We start from the raw sequence: 24694 nt of genomic DNA, 5'->3' as shown, positions 1-24694 counted from the left end.
GGGCCAGAGAGCTCCGGGCCAGCTCCCTGTGGGCAGCTCACTGCCTATATGACGGCAGGTCCTGGCCTGAGGCGGAGCAAATGGGGGGCCCTGGTATCTGCTACTTCTTCCCTCTGCTCCCACACCATCCACAGATGGAACCCGGGTGCCACCTCTCATGTGTTCTCACCACAAACATTCCAACTACAATACCTGTGACCCCAGACCCTGCACCAGCAGTCCCCATGGCCAGGGAAGAGTGATGGCACAGATACCATGTTAGGAGATGACAGTCACAGGGGCTGTGTGACCACTGAGGTTGGGCAGAGGCTGGGCCAACAGGGAGGTGGCATGTTAGCCCACCTGACCCCGCCCACCACAGGCACCTAAGCACCCCCATGTCAATGCCCCCAGTGCCAGTGACCCCTCCCCCCCCAGGGACAGTGCACAGAGGGCGAAGGAAGAGGCAGCTAGAAGGATGGCTCAGGTTCGCCCTTGCCTGGGAGCACAGGGGTCTTGAGGCACTGGAGCTGCGCACGGCCTCCCCTCAGGGCTCCAGATCCTTAGTTCTGATCTCTGCAGAGGTGTCACAGGGGCCATCCTGGAGCTGCCCACACAGGTGGGGACAGGGATGAAGGAACGAGCAGAACCTGGACCTGGAGGGACTGGCTGGCCTGGAGCTCAGCTCCTGAGGTCCTGAGGCCAGAGGGGTCCTGGGGAGCTAACTTGCCACCCCACGCCGGGATGGGAGTGTCTGACAATGAGCACAGAGGAGGAGGAGGAAGCAGTGGGGTCACCTCGCTGGGACACCAGCTGGACCCTGGCGCCCAGGGCACTCCTCCTCAGGGTCCCAGGCCCAGCGCTGCCAGCAAGGGGCTGGGCTCCAACATCGCCAAGAGAGGCCCCTCTGGACCAGGCTCCGGAGGGAGAGTGGGTGTCCCTCAGCATCCCAGTCCCGAGAGCGACGGGACGGCTGTGCCTTGGCGGGCTGGTCTCCTCCCCCACCTCCCCAAAACCGCCAAGGGCACGAGGGGTGAAGGCAGTGAGGGGTCAAGGCCCCACACCCCCACCCGAGCCCCAGGCCCTGCCCACGCCCCATGGAGGAGCGCGGGCGGGCATTCAGGCCTGGGGGCTGCCGACAGCTGAAAGGCCTGCTAGACTCAGAGAAATACATAAATAACCCGGCGCGCTCTGAACCGACCCCCAGATTAAGAGCTGCACCCTTGCTGTCAGGCCCCGCCAGCAGCCCCTGTGCGCCTCCCGTGCAGAAACGCACCTCAGCTCATCCGTTAGGATGATGCAGGCAGAGGGGCCAACAGCCGCGCTCCTTCCTTAACGAGCAGCCGAAAGATCGGTAAGCATAATTTCAGAGCCAGCAATATTTTATATAATCGCCAAGTGGTTCAAATTGAAAACCCCCAACTGAATCAATATTTACTGCATTGAAACGAAATGAATAGTAATAAGTCACTAAGCTCTCTGTCCTGTTTCATAAAATAAAAAATTATAAAAATGAGCACAGGCGCAGGGAGGCCATCTCATTACCTTTTACAGCACTTGGGGAGCCACAGCCGCCTGCTCTCATAAAGCAAAGCCCTAAAACACCTGCCGGAGGAGGCCTGCTCCAGCACCACGCAGGGAAGTGGACGGGGTCAAAGGTGGGAGGGGAGAGGGTGGGGCACCCCGCGGGCCCTCCCTGACCCCTGCAGGCACCCACCAAGTCCTCCCAGAAGAAGGCCCAGAGGAGGCCCCGCCCTCATCTCTCCAAAGCCCCAGCACTAAGAGTGCTGGGCACACACTCCCTGCCACCCTCAGGCCAAGCCTCTTGCTCTGATTTGTTTCCCTGTTTCTTCACATTCCACCCTGGTGGGTGTTCTGGGCCACTCGCTGACCGCTCTCGGGGCCTGGGCTGGTGAGGGGCGTATGTGAGAGGGTGGAGGGCAGGGTTCAGCAGAGAGCAGAGCCGGGTGAAACCCCCAGAGGGAGCTGTCCCTGGCCTCACGCTCTGGAAGGGGGGCGGACACAAGCCCCCCAGAGGGCCCACCACCAGACTCCTCCTCCCGGGCAGGAAACAGAGCCCCCACTCAAGCTGAGGTCAGCTTGGCCAGGGAAGGGGAGGGCAGAGGGCCTTAAACAAGCAAACAGCCCGGCGGCTAAAAAACAGGAAAGAAACCAGCAATTAAAAACGGGCAAAGGATGCGAGCAGCTCTGACACCATGAATGGCCTTAAATAACCCTATGAATAAGCATTCAACATCACTGGTAATCAGGGAAATGTGTTTAAACCACAGTGAGACGCCAGCATACCTTGGGAATGTGAAAACCAAAAACCAAATGCTGCAACAGGAACAGGAGGGGGCACTGCCCCGAGGAAAGGGCTCAGCAGTTTCACACATGGTCAGATGCGCCTCTTCCCGGGTCCCCATGGCCCACTCCTAGGAAAGTTCCCACGAGGAACAGCAAATGGGCCGACACAGAGCCGTGTGTGAGCAGCCAGCAGCCTCACCCACCACCACCCAGATGTCCGTTGGGAGGAGAAGCAACCGTCAGATGGATGCTGGGGGCGCGACTTGGCCGGCGCACGACGGTGCTGAGGGTGCCGGAGATGGAGGTGCCAAGGGTGTACCTGGCATCCGCGACGTTCTGGAACCAGCCAAACAAACCACAGTGACAGTAGTGAGAAGAAGGTTCCTGGCAGATGAGGTACTGATGGGTGTGACTGAGAGGACGTGCAGGTGGCGGGACGACCCCCCCCCCCACAACCCCGGCGATGACAGCAGGGCTTTTACACAGAGGTCTGCACTGGTCCAAATTCAGACAACTGTATGCTTAGATTCGTGCATCTCACTGGATATACGTTCTACCTGCAAAAAGAACTGTTAGCAAATGCTGAGCTCTAGTGACTGGCTGTGCTGAGAAAAGAGGGGCCAGGCGTCTCTCCGACGGAAAGGCAGTCCAGAGAGGTCGTGTGGCCACGGAACCGGCAGCATCAGTATGAACCCGAGGTCTTAATCCAGAGAGAGCTGTGCACACAGCTGCACGGACTCTAAGCTGGGAAGGCCTGGGAGAAGGACGCACACCCCTGCCTGACCTTCCCCTCCACACGGTCCCCTCACCCTGCAGCTCTGTCCACAAGACAGTTGGCTGTGGGGGCCATGGGGGACAGAGAGCCAAGTCCCAGGAGAGCTTGCAGCTCCTGCTGTGCAGGTGAGCAAGGCTCAGGATGATGATGCCACGTGCAGAGGAAGCAGGGCCAGCACAGGGGCCTCCACAGGCCAGGGCTGTTGCCACTGGAGGGTCAAAATGAACCATAATGATATCAGACTGCAACCTAGCAAACAGAACAAGAACTCGGAGTCCACATCATTACAAACAAACAAATGTACAAGGCAACGGGGGATCCGGACAGCGGCTCCTCACAAGACAGCAACCAACAAGTACGGACACAGTGAGGGGCTGGAGTCACTGAGGGTCTAGAAGCACCGGGTGACGTCCAACAAGAAAGGATGCCATTGTGGGCTCCACGCACCTCCCCACCAGCACCCAGAGGGACCCACACCACAGAGAAGCCTGCTACATCAGCCAGGTCCCCCAGGCTGCACCGAGGGCCGCCCAGCACCTCCGCTGCGCGAATCTGAGGCTCCTGACACACGAGGAGGCCTCTGCTGCTGGTGTCAGGCCGTGGAAGGCAGCCCCGGACTCAATGGGGCTGAAGAGGCAGGACCCCCGCAGCCAGCTCTGCCTCCAGGCCACGCCCGTGCAGCAGGGACCACACCACGGTGCCTGGTCAAGGGCACCGAGTCTCCGACTTCCTCACCAACGGCGGTCTGTGAGCAGAGGGGCGAGGTACAAACCACGGTGAGTTCAGCTGAAGGATACCTGGCGGTTCCCTCAACTAATGCTGCAATTTTCCTCTAAGTACAAATGCAGATCAAAATAGTTACCCCAAAAATTAAATGTTAAAAAACTGATTACAAGAGGGAACAGGAGTGAGCCCAGGAGCCCATGGCCACCGCCCCCGGCTCCTCCTGGCCCGGGGGCCCTGACTCCACGCACCCCTCCCCCAAGACAGCCCACTCACTGTTTGGGCAGCTTCTCCAGGGGCAGAGGAATGATCACAGCAACAGGGTGCTGCCCCCCATCCACCGTGCTGACATAAAGTGGGGAGCGCTGCCTGGGGTCCACTCAGGCCACAAGCCACGGAGCAGCCCAGCTGTGACCATCTGCAGGGCTGGGCAGAGAGAGAGGCGGTGCTGGGATCAGCAGGCCCCTGGGCAGCCAGGTGGCCCTGGAGAGGGAGCTGGGTCAGGGTCACTCTCTACTTGCTTGGCACTGCCCAGGCCTGGTCTAGTTATCCTAGACTCGTCCCTGAAGCCTCAGGTCTGGTGGAGCCTCTGCACTTAAACGTGCTTTGCCCCCTGCCCGGGCCTTCTCACAGTCTCTCCTGTGCTGTGTGCATCATTTCCTCTGTAGGAGTGACCCCCTCTGCCTGGCTACCTCCTACTTACTGCAGCCAGGCCTGGGTGAGCCTGCCTCCCAGGCCTGCTGGACCCCTGGCACACTGGCCCAGGGACAGTCTGTCCCTTGCTGGGCCTCAGCTTCCAGGCAGGCAGGGGCCCAACACAGGGCAGGCCATCCGCAGACACTTGCAGGGTGAGTAGACAAGTGAAAGGGCAGGAGAGGACTGGCTCCTCTTCCACAGGCCCAGGGGCAGCGAGGAGTCACTACAGCCAGCCGCCTGGGGACCCTGGGCCTGCTCTGCTCAGCCTGCAACACCTATGAACCAAGGAAAGGACACACTCAGGTCCTGCCCAGTTAAGAGCCACAACCCAAAGACCTCCAGGCTCTAACCTAGGTCGAAGACCTGTCTCCCAGAGGACAGCCCCATCAGGCAGCGAGGAGGCACGGCAGACCCCACAGAACGGGCGGGGGGCTTCCTCTCCGGGCCCACTCTTGGCTCCTGGAGGAAGTGCCCCCTTCCTCAGGGCAGCCCCCACAGCCTGCTGGAGACAGAGCAGGCTGGGCCTGAACCAGGCATCCCAGACTCACAGCCCGGCCGGCACCCAGGTGAAAGCAGGGGACGTTCTCCTCCCTTGAAACGGACACTTCCCTTTGTAACAGAACCAGCTCAGAACTCTGCTGCCCACTCGCCTCCATGCCTCAGCCCCTTGACAGGCAGCCTGAGCAGTGCTGGCCTGGCCCCTCCTCAGCTGCTGGTGCAGGCTGCTCACAGACAGGGCCATCGTGGGGCGGGCAGAGGCACGGGGTGGACGGAGCCAGTAGCAGTGAGCGGCGTGTGCCCGGGGCTGCACACAGCAGTCCCAGCCTGGGGAGCATGGGCTGCTGCCCCCACCCTGACCACCCACGCCTCCGCCGGTCCAGCAGGCCCAGGTCCCACCATCAGCGCTGGCCTCCAGGTGAGCTCTGCAGCCATTCTGGGCTCCTTCCCAGGCCCACAGGAAAGGCCCTCCCAAGGCAGCCCACACTCACCTCGCAGGCCTCACCCCCGGAGAAGCCTTCCCAGCACCCCACTGTCCGCTTGCTTCCTGACCACCTCTGGCTGGGAGGTGAGCACTGTGGGCGGAGCACCGCCCAGCACGACATCTGCACCCAGGAATTCACAGGGGGAGCCCTGTCAACCAGCACCCGGCACAGGTGCTGGCCTGGGCTGAGCTGGGAGGAGTCTGCCGTGCCAGGCCCGGGCCCTCACCAGAGACAGCAGGGCCTGGAGTGTGGCCACGGCGGAAGGGACGTGGAAGGGAGCACTGCTTCACAGAAGGGTTCACCCCGTGCTCCTCTAACTGCCACACCCTTTGGGGCAGGGCAGGAGGCTGTGGGGACCCCACAGGGCAGGCCTGGGGACGAGCAGGACACCCCCTACTCTGGACTGAAGGCTGTGTCCCCCCAAACTCCTGTGGTGAAGCCCTGGCCCCAGTGTGGTGGTGCTTGGACTTGGGCCTTTGGGAGGCAACGTGGGTGAGGTGAGATCGTCGGGGCAGGGCCCCAAGATGGGCTTAGTGGCCCTGCAAGGCCCCAGAGCCTTCCACTCTCCCTCCCGCCTGAGAGGACACCGCGAGCCCCGGGAGGGAGCAGGCCCTGCCAGCACCCTGACCTCAGACTCCCAGCCTGCAGACCGTGAGAAACGAACGTCTGCTGTCCAAGCCCGACACTCCAGAAACTGGAGGGAGAAGCCATCTGCTCACCAGGAAGCCGCAGGGGCGAGGGGAGCGTGTGGAACCATGGCCACCAGCAGGGATGCCCAGCCTCGTGCTGAATTCCTCCTTAATAATCAGTCGTCACTTTGGAGAAGCATCTCAGAGCCTTCAAAATCGCAGCCCATACCTCGTCAAACCACCCAGAGATTACTCAAGATTCATTGCACAGACGCAAAAATAAAATAAAACAGGGCGGCCCGGCAAGCGCAGCCCTGGTGACGGCACCATCTATAGTCGGGACAGGGCAGCTTCCAGACTCATCTGCTTAAGCACGGCGGCTTCTGTTCACTCCGCACTTCCACGTCAAATGAATTTGGAAAGAGAAAAAAAGTGACAGGCAGTTTAGGGACATAAGTCACATTTCAGCTTCAGCTCAGATTAATGAACTTGCTGGAAACCGGCGAGGGCACAGGCAAGTCCACAGATCTCAGAACAAAAACATTAAATGCTCGCTCAGCATGAGCCTCAGCCCTGGGATGTGCTGCGTGGGGCCCTCTGATGCCTCCAGGACCTGGGCCTACACCACAGACCCCAAGCCCCGGGGCTGGTTCTGGGCAGCAGTGGTGTGAAGTCCTCGAGCCCCGGACCCAGTCCCACCAGGGCCATCAGCCACTGCCCCCACACAGGCGAGCGTCCTTTCTAGGAGGGGCCCCACCCCGTCCCTTGCATCCCCCCTGCTCCAGCCCCAACACGCTCCGTTGGCCAGGGCAGCAGCCACCTCATCCAGCCGTGGCTCTTGACAGGACATCAGACACGTCCCCAAAGACCCTGGCGGACAGTGCCCACGGGGCCTAGGAGCTGTGGCCCAGCGCTTTCCCACCTTCTGTCTGTCCCAACGTGGACGAGTGCAGACCATCCGAAAGAACTGGATGGGCTCGTGTCCTGTCGACTCTCCTCTCGGGTATTTCTGGAGTCAGGGCCTCACCACAGAAGCCCCAGAACCTCCTCTACCTCCAGACAGACAGAGCTGGTGGCAGGAAGGGGACGCCCAGGACTCCTGCTGTGAATACAGGCCCCCATGTGGCCCCTTGGCTTCCCACTCACTGCGCAAAACCAAAAAAGGGGCTGAGAGTAGGTTTCTGTCTAAATCAGGAGAGAGGGCAAAGCCACCTCATGAGGCAGATGTGCACCCTGGTCCCCAGGACAGTGCTGACAGTGGTCTCGGGCCAAAGTGCTGCATGTGGGCTTCCAGAGGGGAACAGGGACCCCACAACTCTATTCCCCTGCCCAGACACCAGGACCCGGGCCTGCGGGCGCCCACCTCCCAGCTCCCGCAGAGCAGGCAGCAGGCAGAGGAGCTCAGCTGCTCCCCCGCCCTGGGCTGGCGGGTCAGGTGAGCAGCAGCCAGGCCTCTCTTGGTGTGGGACTGAGTGTGGCAACCCGCTCCCCCTACACTTTGAGGGGCATGTCGTTCCTTGGCACAGGCAGGGAGGGACTTGGCAAGGCCACAACCATCAGGTGCGGGTCTACACTGAGCCCAGGCTCCAACTCAGCCCCTGCCCACCCAGGGTCACACAGTGTGCGCCGCCCACTGGGGCTCCCTGGGCTCCTCCCAGATGGCAGCCCCCAACGTACAGTCTCCTCTCTGCAGTGACTCACGGTGAGTATCTGTAGCGGGGTGGGGTGGTCCAGGGCCACCCCACACCAACACTGGCACTGTCGGCTGCTGGGCCACCTGCCCCACCTCCCACCTGTGTCCACTAGCCCCCGACTCCGCCCACAGATTCCCAGGACTGCCGAGACCTGCCGGTCGGCCCCTCCACAAGCATCCTCTCTCGAAGCATACAGGTTGGGAGGCCCAGAAAGAGCCCTCAGTCTCCAGGCTCAGATCTGCCACCTTGTCTCCTTGCTGTGCAGCCCTGAGCCCACAATGGCCATGTCCAGCCACCAGCCCAACCCGTCCTCCTGCCAGGGAGAACTGAGAAGACGGCAGCTGCGCAGGACAGAGGTCAAGGCCTAGGTCAAAGCCAGCTGACCCTAGAACCTCCCTGAGGCCTGCCCACCACACACACGCAGCCCCAGCGCTGACGGAGTTGACGGAGGCGGGTGGACAGGTATCAGACTGGCTGCAGGCCTGGGAGACAGGCCCCTTCCACTGCCTCAACAAGCCGAGCCCAGAGTGCCCAGTCGACAGTGGGCCAGGCAGCTGGCGGGTGGCCACTCTGCTGAGGAGGCAGCCTCACCAGGATACAGGCAACCTGGGGCAAAGGAAGCCCAGTCCACTGGCAGCCACACTTCCCAGGGCCTCCTGGCCACTCAGCCACCCACTCTGCAGACCATGCCCAGGGGCCAGGCCACCCAGGATCCAGGGCTCTGCTCAGGCAATGGGTCAGAGCAGCTACGGTGAGGCAGACAGGGCGGAGGGAGGCCCCACTGAGCACGGCCCCCATGCTCATCCCTAGTTAACGTGGGGCCATCCTGGGGTGGGCTTGGCCACATCTCCACACACAGGGAGGGCGCTGGGGCCTGGAGCAGCTGGGAATCTGCCTCAGAGCCCCCAGCCACCAAGCGTGAGCCAGGACTTTGGAGCCTGAGCTGTCTGGCGTCCAGCATGGCCCGTGGGGGCTGCAAAGAGCCATCGAGGGCTGCACCCTCCCTGCTCCTGCCCCCCATGCCTGTAGTCATGCCCTCCCTGCCAGGCCGTCACCGTCGCTGGGGTGAGCAGCTTGAGACATGCAGTGGCCATGCTAGGCTGGCAGCTGGGCCAGGCCTGTCCACTCCCAGCGTAGACACACCACCAGGCAGGGTCTCTCCCAGTGGCCCCCACGCCGTCCGCCTGCCCCTCATCTCCAGAACTGATGCAAAGGCACACTCTCTGCCCTGCCACTGACCGGGCTGTTTGCCGCCTGACAGACTTGACACTCCGGCTGAAAGTGCGAGGCGACGGCTGCCTCAGAGGGGCACCCAGCCACCTCCCTCCTCAGGAACCCTTGCCCCACTGGGCCCGGCACACGTAGCACTGGCCCAGATGGACCGAAACCTGGGGCTTCCTTGGCTCTCAGAGGCCAAGAGGGAGAGACCAGCTGGTGACCCCTCAACAAAAGTCACCCCCTGCCCCTGATTCGAGCCCCCTGGGAGAGGCGGGGCCTGGCCAGGCTGCCAACGTGGGGCTGAAATGCCGACTGCAGGAGGGGAGGCAGGAGCAAGAATCAATAAATCTGAACCTCATTCACGATGATCTGGGGCTCTTATTAAGTAAATTAATTTAAGTTAATTTAGCTCGATCATGACTCCCGATCACAGTGATTTAGTGAGGGGGAAATTGCATTAGGAAAGGCCATGCTCACCAGATAGGAGAACGGAAGAAAATTAGACCCACTTAGCGCTGTGAATTAATATGGAAATAGCAGGTGTAAATTTAACCTTATCGAGAGAGTGAAAATTATCTTCATAAATTTGTAGAAATAGCCCCCAAGATGCTTATAAATCTATTTAAAACAAAAATATTACAAAAAGTGCAGTAAAATTAATTTAAAATATACTTCCAGCTATTGCCTCCAGAAAAGTCGGCAGCAGGGCCTGGTGGGAAGGGAGGAGGGCAATGGGCACGTCTGACCACCTAGGCAGGCTGACCTCCGGGCACACCTATGGGGGTCAGTAAGCTGGCACCACCTCCCCCATGGCCCCAGAGCCAGAGGGTGGTGGGGCCCGTGGGGGGCTGGCAGGACAGCCCTCTGCCCTGTGGTCCAGCCCCTCAGGGCACAAGGACCCCCTACTCCACAGCCTTTGGCCCGAGGCCATGTGCCCTGGAGCGCCCACTGCACCCAAACGAAAGCCCACACTGGCCAAGCCGCTCACACACTGCTCCCCAAGCATGGCCAGAGGGCATAGGGAGCTGTCTGCCACTCCCCGATCCCCACCCACCAAGCCTGTCACCCCTGCCCCTGCCTCACGGAAGGAAGGGGCCACATCCCAACTTCTGCAGCCTTCCTGCTCCTGGGCTCAGAGTACCCGGAAAAGAAGGTGGGCTGTCCACACTGCATGTGCCCTCAGCCAGAAGCAGCCTGGAGCGAAGCCATGGCACCCAGGGTGTAGGCCAGACCCTTGTGTGGGCAGGTGGAGGGCTGCGGCCTCCCCTCCTACCCTTGTGATCAACATGGACAGTGAGATGGTCCCGCAGAAGAGGCTGCTCAGGGCCCAGCCTCTCTCACCAGGAGCTTCTTCCTGAGGGATGCCAGGCGTGGTGTGGCCTGGGCGGCGGCTACTCCCAGACCATGCCCAGTCAGGTAGCGGCCTGCAGACGGACGACAGGGCAGGCAGTGTGTGGTACACGCAGGCCAGCCACACGTCTGCAGGACTGCTGGACGGGAAAAGCAGCCTGTCCCCCAGCCGACAGACTGCAGACGAGGCACTCCTGGCGGGGAGCTCCGTCCCTGAGGCCCTCAGGCTCCCCTATGCTCTGGAGCCCACCAGCCCGGCCTCCTACCTGGACAGGGAGAGGCGCCGTGCCCGCCAGGAGGGTGGGGTCGGGGGGCCAGGGGCAGTGCTGAGAGATGACACTGGGTTCTTCTTGACGATGCGATAGCGGGTCTTGATCACTTTGCTGGTGGGAGGGGGCCGCAGGCCGTGCAGGCTGGAGGCTGCAGGAAACCCAGACACAGTGGTCAGCAAAGGTTGGTGGGGACTCCCATCATCTCTTGATCCAACCCCCCCTCCCCGTGCCCTCGCCCATTCCCGAAGAGCTGGGTGGCCAGGCCCTGGGGATGCTGAGAGGTGCCGGCGGGGAAGCAGGGGAGCAGAAGCAGTGCTTCTGGAGGGGACAGGGGTTGACTACGGCAGCATCGCAGGCCAGTCCCCTCCATGACCAGCACCAATGCCACCAATGGGAGGCGAAGAGGGGCCTGCCAGTGGCTCCCGGAGGCTGGGGGCGTGACACGCTCACCGTCCCCTCTGGCACCCCCGCCACGTGCCCACACAGACTTATGTACTTAATCATCTCTGTTTTCACAACATTTTGCTGAGTGATACACACCACGGCTTCCCTTCTTGCTGAACGTTTCATGCAATGAACAGGGATCTGTTTTGCCCGAGTTCCCTTCCACTTGATAGCCAGCAATTTCTCCATAGCTTCGAGGAACACATCTAATTGCCTGACTTTCATAATATACAGCTCTAACTGCCCAGATAATTAAAGCTAACGCAGCGCAGGAATACAGGCACCACCGCGGCCTCTCCTGACTGACCCAGCGGCCCTGCCCCTCCAGCCAGGCTGCCTGGACCCAGGCTCCCAAAGGCGCCTCCTTGTGGCCCCCTCCAACCTGCCTGCACAGAGCCCAGAGCTCTGCTTGGAAGGGAGGTCACTGGTATAGTAAGTGGCTCCTTGGGGTTCCCACCCACCTAGATGCCCGCAGGCAGGCAGCACAGACAGGGTGGGGAGGGTGTTAGAGTTAGACAAGGGGGCATGTCTGCCAGGCAAGGTGGCCAGGAAAACACACAAGTGGTCTCACCACCTGACCTTCGGCACAGGATGGGCCTACATATGACCCCTGGGCAAGAACTGGTCACCCTCAGCTGAGGCTGCCTGGACTCTGGGATGGCCCAGGAGAGGGAGCAGGGCAGGGGCACAGTAATGCCAGGCCCACAGGCCCCTCACGCCCAGCTGCTCAGTGCCAGCCCTGGCTGTGGTCAGCCACCCACCTCTCCATCGGCACAAAACACTGCTCCATGACTCTGCTCCCCTGAGCCCCAAGGATGAGTCCTCCCAGAATCTGCAAACCCTACAAAGACCAGTTACTGCTCCATGAACCGCGCCAGATCATCTTCCAGAGCCTTAAACAAAACACACCACCAGCCCTAGCCGGGCCCTGCCCCAGGCAGCAATCAGTACCTTGGCCCAGATGCCTCCTGCGGCCTCTCCAGGCTCTCCCAGCCTGCAGGAGCCCCCTGTGCCCTCGGCCACCCACACGGGAAGACCAGGACATAGCACAGGCTCAGAGCCCTCCAACTAGAGGAGGAGGATCTGTAGGCTCCGTCACCCAGCTGGGGTCAGGGTGGACGTGCAATGCTGGCAGCAGGGGACACCTCTGCTCCCGGGACTGAAGGCAGGGACCCATCAGCTGCCCAGGAAGAGGGGACACGGATGTCCAGGCAGTGCCAGGCCAGCACAGCCCAGCAACAGCACAAGTCTCCCTCCACTATCTCTGCCTCTCTGTCTCTCTCCCCATCCCTTCAAGGGCAGCAGCTCGGGGGGAGTCGGGGAGGAGGGAAGCTCAGTGAAAGCACAGGGTACCATCTGGGATGCGATCTTGCTGAGTGACCAAAGTCAGCGAAGCTCTAGCCCTGGCTGTACCACACATTTGGGATGTAGGGGAGGGCCCAGCATACAGGGGGCGTCAATAAATAAATGTTTGTTGAATTGAATTTTCAAGGTCTTACAAGCAAGGAGAGACCAATGAAAATCAATAACATCTTGTTCAAACTAAGAGCTCAGGAACACGAGAATACCTCTAAGCTACTGCCAAGCCCCACGCTGACCTCACGGCCTCCAGACCCACCCCAGGCTCCCTCTCCCACGGCCTCTGCACCTGGACAGCCCACTTGCCTGTCCCCTCCACCCGGGTCACCATCCACAGCCCCGTTCCAACCTCCCTTGGCCACTACCATCTGCCAGTCCGGGCTGTGACATGCACCCTAGCCCCCACAACCCTGCTCTGCAGCTCGGGGGCATAGCTAGGCAGAGGCCCCTCCCCACAAACCTGGCTGTGTTCATCCCCAGCACCGGGAACCCCCGGCCTGGCCAGCTTTGCTCCGCCATCACCCAGACACACAATATCACCTTCCCCCATCCACCCCCACCCCTGTTCTGCCAGATGTCACCTCCTCCAGGAAGTCCCCAGCCCCCAATGCCCAAGGGACTGGACTCTGCATTCTGGAAAGTTCCTCCTAGCACACAGCGCCTCTGGGCCTGGCCCTCATTCCTGCCTGTTGACGGGCATCAGTATCTATAACAAATTCCTTTGCAGTGCAGGCCCACTGTGAAGTCAACTTCATTAACTCACTACATTTTACTTATTAGAGCCCAGTTACCACTTCTAAGAAAATGCAGAGTAATAAAGCAGACTCCTCCCTAAAGGCTGACTGTTACTTCCCAGACATCACCACCTGCTAGACCCAGGCCCCGTGGTCCTGAGAGGTAGAGGGGAGGGCATACTAGCCCATGGCCCGGCCCCACAGTGGGGCCGTTTCCCAGATGGGCAACTAAGACACAGGTGGTGGCAGCACTAGTGACAACGGCCCTGGAGAGAACTAGCCAGGGTGCCCGTGCCGAGGGCACAGAGAGCTCAGCAGGGCGGGCGGAGGGGCAGGATTGCCCCTGACAGGCTGGGGGAGTGAAGGCTCCTAAGACCACTCATGGCACACAGGGACCAGAAAGTTGGGGTGGAAGCCCCTCCCACAGCCCTGACTCCAGTGCGAAGGCAGAGCGGCAGGCGTGGGCTGACTGAGAGGCCCTGCCGCCTGGCATCCTTGAGCGCGCGGGCGCCCAGGCCTCACCCGGCCCCGTGGTGCCGGAGCGCTGCCCCAGCGCGGCCCCGCCAAGCAGCCCTCTCTCCCTGTCCTCCTGGCTGGCTGAGGGCTTGTGTAGATAATCATGTTATTTAAATAGGAAGTTGGTTTAATTCCCTTCATTACAGACTCCCAGGGCTGTAATTTTTTTCTCTGCGTGATGTATTCCCCGTGGCACATTTCACTCAAATCAAACCCTTCGCGCCTTTATTGCCAGCGACGGCCAGGCACCGCGTTATCAGGCCCACACACACAGCCCTTTCCACCCCACCGTGCAGAGGTCACTTCTAATGACTAATCGATCTCATTAGCTTCCCTAATTAAAAACTTTACTACCGCAGTAGAAGACAAACTACACAAAAACTGCTGGCATCATATTTGAATGGGATATGAGCCCATCCATCAGCGGGGCCCTCGCTCCTGCCCGGCATGGGGCCTGGGGCGGCCTGCCTCTCCACTTCCCAGGCTGACTCGCGGGGTGGGGGGCGCTTTCCCGGGGCCCAGCACGGGTGCACCATGCACAGACACCCTCTCCGAGAGGCAGGCCACCAGGCCCAGGGCAGCAGGCGGCGGAGCCTGGCTGGTGTGGCTCCTACTCCAGCTCACACCACCTCCGGCTGCAGAGGCAGGGGAGTGCCAGCTCTCTCAGGCTAGGCCATGCAGCAAGAAGCGCAGGGCTCCGCCCAACCATCGTTGGGCACTGTCTGCAGCGAACGCTCCCTCCGGCTGACCCCAGCCCCCCAGAAGAGCCACCACAGATGGCAGAGCTCATCAGGTGGAGGTCATGGCTCTCACTCTATTTTACTGCAGAGTGGGAGTTGAGAGAGAGTTCAGATTTTTATGGAACTTCAAAAGGAGATAACTAGGAAGAAATCGAGCTGCTGATTTCACAACTGCTTAACGAGTGAAAAGAAGATAACCAGGACTCTAAGCCTGAGGCCGCCACCAGGAGAGGGGAGGCTGCGGCACAAGTTCCAAGGGCCCGGGCAGTGAACAGCCAACAGGGCTGTCTGGCTGCCCTCCTGGCTCCTGGCATCCACAGAAACAGGATGGGCTCCATCAGGAGGGGTGGGGAGGGGGCCATGAAGTGGACCTTGCCCTACCACCAAGGAGCAGGGACCAGAAGATCCGCCACCCTGGATTTGGCCTGGCTGTGCTCCAGGCCCCACGGCTTCTCGTCCACCAGCCTCTGGGCCTCGCCCAGCAGCAGGCCACAGGCAGGGCATCGGGGCCTCCAGAAATGGGCAGACCAAGCGCCAGACAGCAAAGCTGCCCACAGCTGGGCTTCCACCCCGTCCAGGGGCCCCTCCCCCAGCATCTGAGGGCCAGTGGGCTACGAGACGGCTGGGGCACTGCTGGGAAGGCATAGCTCGAGAGCACAGCCACTCTCAGACCTTCCCAGCTGGAGGGCGGGACAGCTGAGCAGAGGCCAGTGACCAGTGCCTGAGCACAGAACTCGCCAGAATCAGCCACACAAGGTGCCTGGGCCGGGCAGAGCCTGTGGACAGAGAATCCCGACTGCCTGTGGGGCACCCTAGAAACCAAGCCCCGTTCTTCAAGGAGGGGTGGGTACCAGACCAGATCCCCAGGCCCACGGGCGAGGGGCGTGGGCAGGGGCAGCACGGGCCACTGCAGCGTGGCGGGGGCAGGAACCAGGCTGGCAGGGCTGCGGGGCAGAGGGCCCTGTGCCAGCCCAGGCTTTCCTGGGCCCAATTCCATGTGATTTGACTTCCCCCAAGTGTCGCCGAGTCTGCTTTTCATCAACGGCTGCCTCGACACTCTGTCAGCGCCTCTGACTTCACTGGTAAAAGCTGCTCAGCCTTTTCAGAAGCCACACTGATTTCTGCTCTCTGGCCCTCAAGCCACCCTCTTGTCCTGGAATCCAGGTCTGTCAGCCATCAGTGCCCCACCTCCTGCCACTGTGCCTGCCTCCCTCAGGCCCCCCATGGCCGCCACGCCAGGTGGGCACAGCACACGGGGACCTCCACTTGACCTGGGCCTATGGGCACCGCCAACTAAAGCAACTTTGACACGTTTGAACTTGCTCTTCTGGTTTCTATGGTCGAAAGACCACAGTTTCCGAGGGTGTCCCCATCAAGGCCTCTTGCTAGGGCACCCACCTTGACTGCCCCCCGGCTCCCACGAAAGCAGGCCTCTCAGACTAACTGCCTGGTCAGAGCTGGGATCAGATGCAAGGTGCTCAGTGGTGCAGGGGGTGTGTGCCACAGCCCGGATCCACGAGAAGCACCTCCAGCTGGCCTTTGTGGGGCCCAGGCAGAGGGGACAGCATGGCCACAGGCCTGGAAATAGCAAGGAGCTGGTGGTGCCCTACCTTCTCCTGGCAGGAGTGGGGAGGTGGAATGGGGGGCTGCTGGGGGCCGGTATGGAGTTGGGGTTCCCCTCTGTGCTGCCTCGAGGCTGGTGGAAGGCTCACAACTTGCTCCCAGACTCTGCACCACCACAGGAACAGGGACGGGGGGTTCTGGACAGCAGGCAGGAAATGAGAAGCCCAGAGCCTGAATGGGGAAGGGTCCCCAGAGAGCCAGCAGGAGAGGCTGAGCCCAGACAGGCTCCAGGTACCCAGCTCAGGATGCGTCACAGGCCCTTCCAGGGCCTCGCCTTCCCACCCGCACACCAGTAAAGCCAGGCCCACAGTGGGCAGGAGCAGGCGAGGTGCAGGTTAGCCCAGAAGGCTCCCAGCCCCGTTGGCAGCAGCAGGTGGGCCTCACACAGGACAGGAGGCCGCGTGCAGGAGCCAGACACGCAGGGCCCAGCAGAGCGGGGGTCAGGCAGCCCCTCTGCAACAGTGGCCAAGCCGCCTTCTTGGAAAACCAGCCACAGAACAGGAGGCACATGCTTCTGAGATCACCCAGCAGCACTGACAGCCCTGTTGCACGTCGGAGCCACGTGCAGCCTGGGGCTGGTGGGACGGCAGTGCCCACTGCTGGAGCTGCAGCAAAAGCCACGTCAGCGGGACGCTGTCTCCTGATGAGGGTGGCGCAAGCAGAGCTCCTGGGGAGGGGGGGTCGTCGAGACCACAGCTGGCCTCTCTGGACACCGCCCATCCACCAGGACATTTCTGAGGGCCAGCCCCATCTGAGCGGTCACCTCGGTGACACTCACAGTCCTGGGGACAGTAAAGCCATGACTGCACTGAGGGGTGAAAAGTGCCCTGGGGCTCTGAGCAGGGGAGAGCAAACCCCAGGGGACACCACGAGTGGCTTCAAGGGGGCACGCCACTTGGCAGGGAGCAGCCAGGAGGAAGCCGAGGGAAGTGCGGGCTCTGAGGCACGGGTGCTGCAGATAGGGGTCCCCAGGAGGCCTCCTCAGGCCTGTTTCTCCTGTCTCTGCAGCAGCTGCCAAGGGAGAGCTGGCCTGGAGTCTGCAGCCTGCCCAGCACACTCCCCGCTGACCCCCAGGGCCCTGCCCCGACGGTAGCTGGGCCCGCCCTGCCGAGACATGTGCACACAGACACAGGTATGTGCACACACCAGCACAGGTGTGCACGTGCACACACACCCAATGTGGCCAGCCCCTCACCACGTGACCACAGGTCCTTCAGTTCTGCACTGAGCCAGGCTGGACAAGTCTAGATGCAGGGCTGCAAACTCCAGAAGCTGCCTGACCCTGGGGCGCTGGGAAATCAGCAGCCAGAATGGGCTCCAGCCCGGGAACCTGAGGGGAAGGCACCCATGACCCAGTGTCCACTGACACTGGTGAGGTAGGGGCTATAGGCTACCCCACCTGCCTCCCTTGGCTCAGGGTAGGCAGTAAAGACTTGGAAAAGGGCCCTGGGCAGACGGTTGCTTAACCCCAGGAAGCCCACCAGGCTCTCCCCACAGACCAGGGAGCTCAACCTGACCCCCGAGCAGTGTGTCGAGGGCACAGGCAGGCCCGGCAGGCATGGACCCACTCAGCCAGGGACACACTGGCTGGAGCCAGAGTTGGTGTGGATGCCCTCAGGGCAGGCTGGGCTCCAGGCAGGAGAGGAAGGAGCCTGCACTCAGCTGAAAGTCCCTCGGGATTCTGGCCTCTTTGGCCCCCTGGGCAGCCAACTTTCCGGAAGAAACAGGTGCTCAGCCCATGCCCACCACACGGCGCTCAGCCTGGCCTCACCTGCCCTGGGTCTGTGGCCAGTTCTTCAGCAAGATGATTGCTAACGAGGCCTCACGGTGGTGGACGGGGGAAGGTAGTCCCCACATTGGCCCCATGCCGGCCCCCACCTTCTCACTGAAGGGCTGGGGCAGGGGTCAATGCTGGGCAGAGTTCTGGACCCGGCTAGGCCATTAGCAGAGCACCAGCTTCCAGTCTGTCACCTCTTCCTAGTGGCCTGAGCCTCTCCCAACTACCAGGATTTCCCTTTTCTGAACGGCCTTAGAATCTGCATCTTCTCTCCTCAGAGTGGCGATGCCAGCTCCACGGTGGACAATGCTGGCCTGGTGTCCAGCCTGCTACTTTCTGGGTCTTGATATTTAAAAGCAGCACACAGGCAGGCTCAGTTTCTCTCTCCAGTCTGATAACCTCCATTTAATTAAAGCACGTAGTTCACGGACATTTACTCCAGCAAGTGGGGTGTCTGGTCCACATCCACGTCTCACGTGTGGAGTGCTCTCAAGTGCTACCAGGTGGTGCCGGGTCTCCCAGAGGGACCAGTCCCACTGCCTGAGTACCAGCCAGGTTCCCCCAACCCCAGGCCGCAGACCCTTCTCCAGTGAGGCCAGAAGCAGGGCGGCTTCCTTACCTGCCCTTCTAGTCAGCACCTTGACCTCCTCCACAACACATCTGCCGAGGCCTGTCCACGGCCGGGCTCAGCCACAGTACCTGCAGCCATACGTTGCCTGTTCCCGAGGGGGGAGGCCCACACCATCCCGCAGACACACACCCCTTGCGCAGACTCTGAGGAGCTCAGGGAACCTCCCTGGCCTCTCCTGCCCTAGACTTCACAGCTCAGCAAACACCCCTGGGCTCCCCGGGGAGACGTGAGGGTCAGGCCGGGGCCGTCCGGCTGCTGCTCCTCTTTCACAGATGTGAAGAAGAGTGGCTGCCACCCTCCCACCACTGCCTCTGGGCCCTCGTCCCTGCCTTCAGCCGTCAGCGGGGCGCCCTCACTGGGGAGGAGCTGCGGGAACGAGCACTGATGAGCATCACTTCCGTGGCAGGCCAGACACCAAAGCCTGCAGGTGGCCCGCGGCCAAGAGGTGCGGCAAGATGGGCTGCTGGGATCCCCCGCCTCTAAGGGAAAGGGAGCAGCAGAAGCAGGTGCTGAGAGTGGCTGGGCCCTCACCCTGCCCAGACCTCCAGGCCCCTCTGCTGTTTAGGGGGAGGGCCCGGGAGGGTTGCTCTGGTCACCTTGGGTCACACTTCACCATCAGGAGAAGCAGGGAGCTTCTGTCCTCTCGTCCCCTCCACACAGAACCCACAATGGCTGCCACACAGCAGACGGGAAGACTGAGGCCCAGAGAAGGAAAGTGACTGCCCCTGGTGCCCAGCAGGATGGAGCCCAGGTTGGGCCAGAGTGGGTGCTGGGCCAAGGGGCCTTTGCCCAGGGGTCTCTCAGGAAGGATGGAAAAGGGGCTCAACTCTCAGCAACACCAGCCTGGAAGACAGGGGCACACGCCACTCCACCCCACAAAGATGCTGGAAACGTACCTGCCAGCTGCCCTGCACCAGACCCACCCCGCGCCTGCAGGCCTCTAATTAGCACTCTCACACAGGGGCACTGGTCACCTGGTGCCAGCCCTGGGCCCACTGCATTCAGTGCCCCGGCACCCGCCCCATGAAAGGTTCAAGTGCCCGCAGGCGCGGGGATGGCAGCCCAGGCAGGAAGCGCGCTCACCCGGCCCTGCGCTCGCCCTGCGGGAGCTGCCAGAAACTGCGCTCTAACAAGCTTCAGACGTGGATGACTGGGATCGCAAAGTATGAATTTTTATGAGTCTAATAAATCACTCCACTTTTCCTGTGTCTGATGGCTCCCAGCACTTCAGACACTGGAAAAGCCCTGCTGCCATCAGATAGCCGGCCCTCATCTCTGGAGGTGGCCATGGCAGCGGTGACGGGACAGCCAGAGGCCCCTCCCAGGCACCCAGAACACCCCAGCTCTGCACCCTGTGGCCACTGGAGGCCAGCACACCCATGGGCCCCTCAGGAATGGCTCGGGCAGCTTGGTCTCCCCTCCACTCACCAGCCAGACTGTGGAAAGGCCCCACCAGCATCCCTCAGACACATGGCCACAGGGGCATGCCTATGTGTTCCTGGCCAGGATCTGCAGGGGCCAGCACTGCGGAAGGATGAGTGGACACGTGCACCCGTGCGCATACACACGCACATGCACACACATACACAGCATGCACACCTTTGTAACAGAACCGGGGTCCAGGGGTGGGGGGAAGACCCCAGGCCCTAGGGGGGGTATCTGATGGGCATCACAGCCCAGGCCAATCCACGGGCCCTGCACGGGCCACTCAGCACCTCCTTGGGAGGACAGGCAAGAGGGAGTGGTCTGCCTGGCCCAGGGCCTCGCGCCCACAACAGGAAGACAGGACGGGCACCGGTGGGGGCTTCCAGTAGCACTGTCATCTGGACCCGGGGACCAGCCTCTGACAAACATTTACTGACCACCCAGTCACCGTGGCAGCCTGTGGCAGCCCAACAGGGCCATACGTCACCAAGCCGCTGTCGGTACTGCCACAAGAAGAGCGTGGGCAGCTGGGTGATGACAAACAGTTGCTGTCAGCTGCCTGTCCCCCTGGCCGCGTTCTCTGTTGTCTCACACTACCTGGTGTTTGATGACAACACTGTCAGCCCAAGACGCACGCGGCGCCAGGGCTGTCAGGCCCTATTAGAGGAAAGATTGAGACCCTACTCTCCTCAAACTCACTCAAGCAACACAAGCCGCTAGTTCCTGTAATTACTGCGTGCGAGCCATCGATCGCACGCCGACGCTGACCCGTCTGCACGAAACGGGAGTAGTCTGCTCCCTGACAGGCGCTGTACGTTATGAGGGGTGGGCCTTCCCTCCCCTTTCACCCATCGCTCTAAAGAATGGAAGAGGGGAAAGTGCACACCTCCCAGCCCCACCCGCAGGCCCTGGGCCAGGGAGCCCCAGCGCACCTCGGTGGTTGGAAGGCGCACCCCAGAAGGCCAACGGGCTAGCACATGGGCAGTGAGGGGGATCCCGGTAGGGGGCAAACAGGCTGAGCAGAGCCCACACGTGTAAGAGGCAGCCACACCCCCAGCCACGCACTCCCAAGTGAAGGCAGGGAAGACAGCACAGGCAGACAGCTCGCCCTCTCAGGACACCCCAGAGACAGGACCAGGCCCAGAACACGCTGATGAGCAATGTCCTCCTGACACAGGCTTGTCCAGGGCAAAGCTGGTGCTCACCCCTCCCCCAGCAAACCAGGTATCCTCTGCCGGCCTGGGCCATGCCCTGTCGGCACCCAACCCGCAAGGAGCTAGGACTCCAGCAGGTACAAGGGGTGCCTGTGTCCAGGACAGCACGCGAGGTGTCCGCGGATGTACTGATGCGCGCACCCCGGGACCCAGCAGGTGAAGGGATGCACACATGTGTGCGGGGTAGGGCCGGTGCCTGTTAGAGACAGGATGCTGCCAAGTGGCAGGTCCCAAGGCTCGGACCCAGCCTCCCAGAAATGGAGGGCTTACAGCTGGGGGGCTAACCCTGGTCCCCTCCTCCCCTCGGCCCTGGGTCATGGGGCAGGACTGGGCCTTCCTATTCTTGGAGCCCAGCCCTGACCTCAGTGACCCTTGGGGCCCCTTAGTTCTTCGGCAGCTGACTGGCCACTCCTGTCCTCACACGGCCCTCTGATCGGGCCTCCCGGCCCTTGCCGGACCCTCGCCGGCAGCTCGCGGTGCTGGACTATCAGTCATCTGCAGCCCGACACCAAGCCAGGCCTGCTGTCTCACTGCCTCTTCTACTATTGCAGTCTGAGGTCTACTTATCACTCACACAAGGTCAAGAGAACACGGACATGAGAAAGCTTAGAAAGAGAACAGTGAAAATGCAGTGTTTAAAAGTGACTACAAACCACGGGAGAGGCCAGAGAGGGAGTGGACCTCCATGCTCAACAAAAGCCACCCCGGAGGCCAGTGGGCTGAGGAAAGGACGCCTGAGCGGCACCCACACCCGTATGCCCCTTGCACAGAGTTCGCTCAGTCGTTCAACAGACATTCAGTGAGCCCACTGTGTGCTGGGGAAGCGGCAGGGAGCACAGCAAGACCCCCACCCCTGCTCAGGTCAGGCGAGCCCCCTCCGCTCCTCCTGGGAAGGGTGGGTCCCTCGCGGCACACAAGAAGAGGCAGCGGCAGCACCTGCTCTATCGGCTCAGAAGGCTGACAGGGTCCTCACCAGCACCTGGGCTGGGCAGGGCCTTCCCACCCAGGGTTCCGGGGCTCTCAGGGGCAGCACCACAGGAAGCACCTCAGCTCATCTCGAGATGATCCCATTCCCTGCCGGGTTCCCAGGGGCTCAGCCTCAGTGCTGCCTGCCCACGGGGGCCCTGAACTCTCTGTGGTCCAAGTGGGACCAAGCACAGAGGTGGGCGCTGCCTGCCGGGACCCCCGTCCAGGTAAACGTGGAGCCAGCCACAGTGCCCCTCTGCAGGTGCATGCTCAGCCCGGCCCCCACCTGCCAGGGGACAGGAAGTGAAGCTGGCCCAGCAGGAGAGGCAGGCCAAGACCTCACGCAAGGCCTCCATACCTACACTGCGGCTGGGGCTGACGTGCCAGGGTGCAGTGGCTGGAGGCCTCTGCCTGGGGGGATCAGGTGCCAGCCAACACCCAGCCCCGCGCTGGGTCTGCTGCTGTGTGGTCTCTGCCCTCATGGGACGGCGGCCCTCCGTCATCACTATGCCCCTTCATTCGGGGGTCTGGCCCAGACACGCCAGGAGGGCAGAGGAGGTGGCCTGGAAGGGGTATTCACCCCCGACCAGGCTGAAACTCCAGAAGCCAGGGCCCTGGGGAGAAACGAGGGCTCCCAAGTCCAACAGGGAGAGACGAGGGGCCACAGCTATGCTCCCCCGGCAGTGCCAGGGCCCCCATGCGAGCCACACCAGTGCAGGGAGGGGACAAAACCTAGTCTGTGAAGTGAAGGCCCACTCGACCCACCTTGGCAGCTCCTTCTAGGGGCTTTGGGTGGGTGGGAAAGTGCTGGAAAGAGCCCACCAGTCCCAGATGGTCAGACACCCCATGTTCCAAGCTATGAGAGACAGAAAAGGTCCCTGGACACAGGCCTGATGACCACTGCTACTAAAGGGCGTTGGGCAGAGCCCCCTCAATGGGAGCTGACAGTGATGCTAACTGGTGCCACAGGACAGGCACTGGTGAGCCTGCCTCCACCCTGCTGACCCCCAAGAACCCCCACCCTCTCCCCCAGGGCGGGCAGTCCAGCCCACAGGGGCCCTAGGAACCATAGCTCCCTCCCGCCCCACTTCACAGGGGCGGAGTCTGGCCAGCTTCCACAGGGGCTGGGTGGCTGCCCCACGGCCTACGGTCCCAGCTTCACTATGTGGCCCAAAGCTGGCAGTCCCCGCGAGGGCAGTGCGTCCTGCTCACCACACCTGGCCTCCCTCGGGATACCTGCACTGCTTTCTCGGAGTCAGGCCAGAGGTGGACGCTTTCAAGAGAGCCTGGGGATAACCCCTCTATAAAAGGCAGCGGCCACGAAGGGAAAACCACCAGTCCCTCCTGGCCACTCACCAGCTCCTCTCTGGGGCTCCTCTGGCCTTTCTGGTGGCTGGGAGCGGGTAGGGCTGCAGCACAGGGGCAGCGAGCAGCCATGGGGGGGCCCCTGGTGCTGGGCGTGCCCCAGCCTCACTCACCCTGGAGCCCGCTTGGACAGACAGTCCCGCCAAGGCAGCAGGAGGGCAGCGCGAGGGCCACGTTTCAGGGAACGTCCCAGGTCACATTACAGCTTCAAGTGTACCTGACAACTGCCCAGCAGAGCGGAGGCAGCGAGGGGGCAGCACAGACTGGCCAGCCAGGGAGGGAGCGAGGGCCTCCCCTACCCTCAGCTCAGGGGCGACTACAGGGAGGAGCTGGGGCACCACAGGCCTTGCCTAGAGCTGCATGGGCACCATCACATTCAAGGATGGGCCTGTCCCCTCTCCTCCGTGTCCTCCAGCCCTGGCACAGGACACAGCCACAGAGCCAGCAGCAGTGTCAGCCTCAGTGACCCATCCCAAGCACAGAGCCAGCAAAGAGGCCCTCCTGGGGCCGCACGGCGAGGACCAGCGGCTGTCCTGGGGACCCCGAGAAAGGGGCTCAATGCAGCCCACCTGCTAGTGGGAGAGAGGGCTCCTCCTACAGACAAGGGCCCACCTCCTCCAGCTCGTGCTGCCCTCTGACTTCTGCAGCCACCTGGCCCAGCCCAGCCCTCGCGCCCACTGTACTTGCCTGTCTCCTGGGGTACCAGGGCCACAGAGGTGCAGGCAGAAGGCACACAAGAACGGACCACAGTCCTGCAAGTCTAGGTGCTACAGGGTGCGGGCCTGGCGGGGGAGAAGTATGTCCTCCCGCTGGCTGTACGCCCTGCTCAGAGGCGACCCTGGACCAGGCCTCTGCTCCCCAGGGCCGGGCAGGGCAGGCACTGCAGGAGGCACCTGGGGCATGGCTGGTTGGGAGAACAGAATTCAGGTGCACACGGTCACCCCAGGATCTCCCACATCTGCCTGCTGGGCCCAGCGCTCTGGCAGGCAGAGCCATCAGCGCACCCTGCTGCCCACCCCGCATGCCTCCCCAGCCCACGGCGATCCGGGGCCAGGCAGCTGCCCTACTGCGCCCCGGTGCACGGAGTAGGGAGCAAGCCGATCTGGAGGCACCCCGGAAGCAAGCCACCTCTCACTCTCCGAGGCGCCTCACGCCTCTCCCAGCGCCCGTCCAGAAGGTAGTTCATGCCCCGCAGGGACTCCCGCAGCTACAGACACATGCTGCTCTACAGGATGACCTGCTGCGTCCTGGGGACCACCTGCTTGCTCAGGGGG

General features: G+C 62.0%; 1 protein-coding gene across 2 annotated transcripts in view; it reads right to left on the bottom strand.

Annotated features, from left to right (window-relative positions):
- The window catches only part of ZC3H3 (zinc finger CCCH-type containing 3), an 82945-nt gene that overhangs the window by 40491 nt on the left and 17760 nt on the right, over positions 1-24694 (bottom strand). For both annotated transcript variants that reach the window (XM_031439775.2, XM_064476755.1), the window contains exon 4: positions 10621-10774. In XM_031439775.2, the coding sequence (XP_031295635.1) occupies positions 10621-10774 (154 nt within the window). The remainder of the gene's footprint in view (positions 1-10620; positions 10775-24694) is intronic.

The sequence above is a fragment of the Camelus dromedarius genome, chromosome 20, assembly GCF_036321535.1.
Source record: "Camelus dromedarius isolate mCamDro1 chromosome 20, mCamDro1.pat, whole genome shotgun sequence".
NCBI classification, from domain to species: domain Eukaryota; kingdom Metazoa; phylum Chordata; class Mammalia; order Artiodactyla; family Camelidae; genus Camelus; species Camelus dromedarius.
Note: the sequence above shows the minus strand (reverse complement) of the source record. Positions and strands in the feature narration are given on the sequence as shown.